Source organism: Nothoprocta perdicaria, unplaced genomic scaffold, assembly GCF_003342845.1.
Source record: "Nothoprocta perdicaria isolate Ctin4 unplaced genomic scaffold, notPer1 scaffold_68, whole genome shotgun sequence".
NCBI classification, from domain to species: domain Eukaryota; kingdom Metazoa; phylum Chordata; class Aves; order Tinamiformes; family Tinamidae; genus Nothoprocta; species Nothoprocta perdicaria.
This window is the reverse complement of record NW_020455954.1, coordinates 936,024-941,798: the sequence shown is the minus strand read 5'-3', so window position 1 is coordinate 941,798 and position 5,775 is coordinate 936,024. Positions and strand designations below refer to the sequence as shown.

Genomic DNA, 5,775 nt, shown 5'->3' with positions numbered 1-5,775 from the left:
GGTTGGACTAGATGATCTGTAGAGGTCCCTTCCAACCTTAAATATTCTGTGAATCTGTGAATCATGGGTTGCTTCTACCACACATCTTTTCCTTTGCTATTTTATTCATAATTATTTTTAAAGGGGAGCAAGATACTGAAAACAGTCCTGTTGCTCGTTATGTTTTGCTCAAGCTGTGAACAAAGCTGTCTGGGTGACTGATAACATACACTCTGTTAATAAAATCCTAAATCCAAGCAGCCTGTTTTTTCCTAGTAGTATATGCTCTTACCTTTCCTTWGCACCTGTTCTTTACATTTTTTTTCTATTTCCATTGGATATTTTTAGTAAATGGCTTAAAAACAAAACAAGGCCTACATCCCCGTATAGAGCTGGGAGGGGATGAAGGTGGCTGTGGGAAAGATGAGAGGCTGCCCTTTCTCCGTTGCCCTAACGGACACATTTTCACCTCTGCCAGCAGATGCTGAAGAAAGGGCCTGATCCTCAGTCACGAGGCACAGTGAGAGTAAATAACTTTATTGAAGGAAAAAAGGGGCAGCAACATTAAGGTTTAATCAACACTCAGCTACTGTTAAATGGAGACACTTAGGGTATTAACAAGTTCCTCTGGGATCACTGTATCCACTGTTCACCTTCCATCTGAAGTAGCGCCAGAGATTGACCCAGTGTTACTCACTTGTGCACAACAAGCACAACAGGAGGAACATTACAAGCAAGCAGAGCAGGCTGGTGGCCTTAAGGGAACTAGCAGGTGAACATACAATATAATTGTTTGAACAAACAGGGAATAAGCCCACAGGGCAGCTTCAGAATGATGTGTAAGAGTGAAAAATCACCAACTTCATTCTCTTTCTTCTTGTTCAAAGCACAGTTACGAGGAAGTCAACAGCAGCAACAACAACAAGCACCCCCATTCCCCTGCACTGGGCTAGCTGGGATAGCAATCTTGAACGAAAAAAAATGTATTATTTTGCAGCTGAGAYTGTTCTATATGTGTGGCACCAAGCCTGCACTTGTTAAGCTCATCCTGCTTCTGTATAGGGTAATATATTTTTAAAGGGGAACTCTTCCAGGTTTTATCACTCCTATACAGAGGCAGCATGAACYAAAATTAATAGTTTCCTAAGCTTGCAGTGGGCTACTGCAATTGCATGAGGCAGCGCAAAGTCATGGGAGAGAGCATCTAGACCGCAATACCCTGGCTGAAGGCAAACAGACGCAGCAGCCACTTAAGAGATTCTGGAATGGTTAAAGAAGTAGTTTTTCTTAAAAAGAATAACTCACGAAGTCTAATGCCTTCTAATAGCATGTTTTATGTGACACTGGAGCCCTTAAGGCAAATGAAGAGCTGAAGAGCAGGCTTTGCCTATCACAGTACATGCACTTCAGTAAGAGGCTTTGGCGYGCTCTTGTTTGCAGTGAAGCTGTGTCAGGGAACAGTAGTTGGTTCTTCCAAAATTCTACAAAACTGCTTTGTTTGAAAGATAGCATTTCTCTGTCAACCTTTAATACCACATTCAAACTCAAACCTGCTACTAAGTCAACTACAAAACAGTTGTTGGGATTTCCACATGGCACCGTGGAAGTCATGCCAGTCCAGAGCTGGGTCTCTCCTCTCTTTCCTGCTCATCCCCATCTGGATACACGGTAAGATCCAGAGTCAGTACTTGACTGAACATAACGTCGTCGTGCTGAGAAAAAGTATCACACAATTTAGAACAATTTAGTTAGTTTAGTTTTGTTATTTGAAACAAGCATTTCCTAACTGACCAGGAGACACAACAAGCTTGAGTCAGCCCAAGTGCTCTGCTAGCCAAGTCACTATTTGTATTTACTTCAGACGGCAAATAAAGGGGTTCAAATCCAACATCGCAGGTACTTACATAATGATTAGCTGTATGATTAACTGAATGTAGAAATTCTTAAGTGGTAAATCCATACTTAAAAAAAAACACTTCGTATTTTCTGATAAGGTTCTAAGTAAGAAATAATTAATTGTTACCTCTGGACACACTCCAATTAATGCATCTGCTTTGCAGTAAAACTCCTCCTTTAGTGAAATGACTGTCATTTGAATCTGTTCATGGGCCTGGTCTCTGATGAAGCTTGATACCTTTGGAGAGAAGCCAAATACTTCAGCAAGTTAGTTCTGGCAGGCTTACAGCACCCTGCAATTACTSTAATTAGGAAATGGCCAGAAGGAACTGAATTCCGTTAGCGGTAGAATTCATAATTCTATTATGAAATAAGCAGGATAAAATGAGGAACAGCCTCAGACAGCTTCTTTGCATGTTCTTAGCACTCAGATTTGCCCCTTTTTAAAGGTGCATGAAAACAACCATTTATTCCTAAGATTAGGGTTACAGAAAAACATCACTGTCAATGAAGAATATTTTACTTAATATTATTTGTAAGGTAGGTGAAAATTCCCGAATAAGAGAGCAGGAATGAGATGGCAGTTACTGGTTGTATACAAAAATTTTAAATATGCAATTTCCATGGATCTACAAAGTGAAAGGCACAGAAATTAAGCTACAAATTGGAAGCTAGATAAGACAATATCTCACAGTGGAAGTTAAATGCTGAATAAAGAATGAACTGTATTAAAAACTGAGCTGATGTTTTAGTGCAGTTTTATCTGGAAGGTGCCAGATAATTTTCTACTGTTGGATAATTTTCTACTGCTTAAATCCAGTTAAGTTGTTCATTTGATGGGCTAAATCAATTGTTGGAAGTTTCTCTAGTAAATCCTTAAACAAAACAAGAGAGGAAAGAAGAATATGATGTAGTTCTAAGTAAATTCTGTGGATGCCAGTAAGTACTAGCAACATACTGTATTTCCAAATGGTAGATTAGACTGAGCATATCATTTTGCTCACTTGCAATATTTAATTCCTCTGTCTGAAGATTCTGATGCTTTCCAGTAATGAGTCATCTTATAGATGAGGGGAAAAAAAAAAAAAAGATGAAAGAGCAGGGAAACCTTATTAATACTTCTTGCAGAGCACTGCCATTTTGCTTTTGCTCATGCTACAATTGGAGAGCCTGTAATCTAAGCATGTAATTTGTCATACCAGTTTAAAGAAGAGCCTTACTCCTCCCAACTCCCAGCTACGACTTCCCCCCTAAAGTCTTCAGAAAGCTTAACGTGGTATGAATTAGATTTTTTACCTGTAGTAAATGGATCATATTTATGAAAGATTTTAATTCAGAAATGAAGTTGTGCAAAAAAGACTTTTTTTGTTGTTTTTTTAATTGATAGATAGCATTCTACAGAGGAATGCTGCTTAGTAACCCTCTCTTCAGTCACGTGCGGCGTTAACGCCCACGGCTTCTGAGGAAGCTACAGGGGTAGCGATGTCSGAGAGGGAATTCCAGCCGGCAGGCACAAACAGTGGCCCCTGCTCAGCTCTCTGCTGTAGAGGAGCCCCCAGCAAGGCCCTGTACTTCACACGGTGAGCTCTGATAGAAAGAAGCATCACTTGTTGCTCATAAAGCTGCCTTAATGAGTTAAGATCTACCAAAACTCCCCTCACTGCCTGCTGGAAGTGTATCCCGGTCTTGCTTCCTGGACAGGAATGTTTGCACAGGAAAGCAGCCAGCTGGCACACAGGGAACTTGTTCATTCCTCTCCTGAAGAGAGCCTCCTTTGGAAGCTCCTCTAAGAGATTCCCATCAACAACTGCCAAGCTGTCTAGTTTGTATTCTGTTCTGTCATTTTGCCATTATAGTGAATGGTTCTTACCAGATAAACCGGGGGAGGGAGGAAAGTTCTGTCATCAACAAGGTRCAACAGACATGGGAGCGAGTGAATTAAGGGAACCTTAATCAGGGTTCGTGGAGATAAAGTTATTTAGTTGGCCAAATCAAGTAAGTAATCCCAGTAATAGAACGATTTGATTCTCAAAATCCAGACACATTATTTTCTATTACTGAGAGGTGTAGGAAGGAAAAGAAAGAAATGTATAAATGATCAGCAATTCACAGATGACCCCACGTCAGATTGCAGCACATTCATGCCGCACGCTTTCACATCACAAATTTAAACCTAACCTTGGTCAAATACCTCAAAATAATTATTTCTGTCACAAACCTAGTGTATTTTGAAATAAGTTAAAGAATGTAAGCAATCTTTTCTCTTTACTCCAGCAATATGTACTTCTGAGAAAGATCCCATTATATTATTATAGACTAACAATAAAATAAAAGCAATAAACTTACTTTATCAATGTTTGTGTTATCCAAGGCAGCATCTATTTCGTCTAAAATAAAAAACGGTGCTGGTCGAAAACTGTAAAAGAAAATAYGTGATTTGGTAGCACATGCCAAAATATGAATGCTAATAAACTACATTCAAAATACTYTGAGATTCCCTTGATCAGAAAATGCTGTTAAGCAATGACAGAGAAAGAATAAAGGACTTCTAGTCAGTATTTGGATACTGTACTAGCAGATTTTCAGCATGCCTGGGGATACAAGCCTGTGTTTCTGCCATAGGCAGCAATACATGTAGCTGATGCTGTAAGGTCTCCTCTCACCCGCAGCGTCTCCTTTACCTGTGTATCGCAAACACAAGAGCCAGGGCTGCCACAGACTTTTCACCTCCTGACAAACTATCCATGGGCATAAACCGCTTCCCAGGAGCCACGCAGTTAAAGCCAATGCCTTCCAGGTAGGGTTCTTCCGGATTTTCAGGACTAAGGAAGGCCTGCAAAGGCATACATGGCATTAACAATGACCTTTAGAAAATCAGGAAGAGAGAATTTTTTAGGTTTAAATTCTGAGGTACTGTTGGAACTGCTAAGGTAGCTTCATTTGCAGGAAATGCCTGTTTATCCACACTTAGCCTGATTTTAGAACTTCTTTATGTAATTACTTTTTTTTTTTTAAGTCTTAGATTTAAAAAATCGTTTTCACTTTTGTAAATAAATGTATTTATAAATGTATCTTTCTTTTTAGTGGAAAGATAATTTTACAGACTCTAGCTCTAAGTTGCTACTGCATTTCTTACTAACCTGGAGAAAGACTTTAACAGATGCAGGCTTTCTGTATACTTTATATATTGCTTCCTATGCCCCCACACTGGAAGTATTATTTCAGAGGAATGGATATTTACCAATCTGCTGAAATAGCATGGATAAATCAAGCGACACATGAATTTTTCCCATTTCAGCATTACATTTTTTCCCATTAAACAGAGCAGTCTAATATAATCTCATCCCCTCTGCACAAGTTGCTACAAGATAGAAGAAAAATTCCGATGGTTGACTGTCCATTTCATACAGGTCCTTATACTCCTTGCTCTTCAAGATATGAAAGAAGCTACATTTTTCTTTTCTACAGAGGAGTAATGGGAAAGCTCTAGTGCAGAAGTGACCCCCGTGGGGAAGATTTTTAGGCAGTATTTTCTTTTAAACTACTTCTAACACACATGTGCTGATGAAATATATTTGAGCAATATATTCACTGCCCAAATGTCCACTGCACCAAGAATCTCACAGCTCAAGTTAGGTTCATTTCCAGAGAACTGATTTATTTTCATTTTTAGTCACTTAAAGAGAGTCTGCTCCAGCCACAACGTAGCCCCAACCCCTTCCTTAGCTGATCAAAGCACCAACACTGACTGCACACCCTGCATTCAATTAGCATCAATGTGAGCAGATTAGCTTCCTATTCAGGGTGTATTTACAGATTCACAGATTCACAGAATATTTAAGGTTGGAAGGGACCTCTACAGATCATCTAGTCCAACCTTCCTGCTCAAGCAGGCACACC

At 39.5% G+C, this 5,775-nt stretch overlaps 1 protein-coding gene across 1 annotated transcript in view; it reads right to left on the bottom strand.

The window, feature by feature from the left end:
• Positions 1 to 1,094: 1,094 nt before the first annotated feature.
• The window catches only part of SMC1B (structural maintenance of chromosomes 1B), a 30,908-nt gene continuing 26,227 nt past the window's right edge, over positions 1,095 to 5,775 (bottom strand). The window contains exons 22-25 of the mRNA XM_026050373.1: positions 4,557 to 4,708; positions 4,222 to 4,291; positions 2,003 to 2,113; positions 1,095 to 1,691 (exon numbers count right to left, since the gene is read on the bottom strand). Of these exons, the coding sequence (XP_025906158.1) occupies positions 1,587 to 1,691; positions 2,003 to 2,113; positions 4,222 to 4,291; positions 4,557 to 4,708 (438 nt within the window). The 3' untranslated portion in view covers positions 1,095 to 1,586. The remainder of the gene's footprint in view (positions 1,692 to 2,002; positions 2,114 to 4,221; positions 4,292 to 4,556; positions 4,709 to 5,775) is intronic.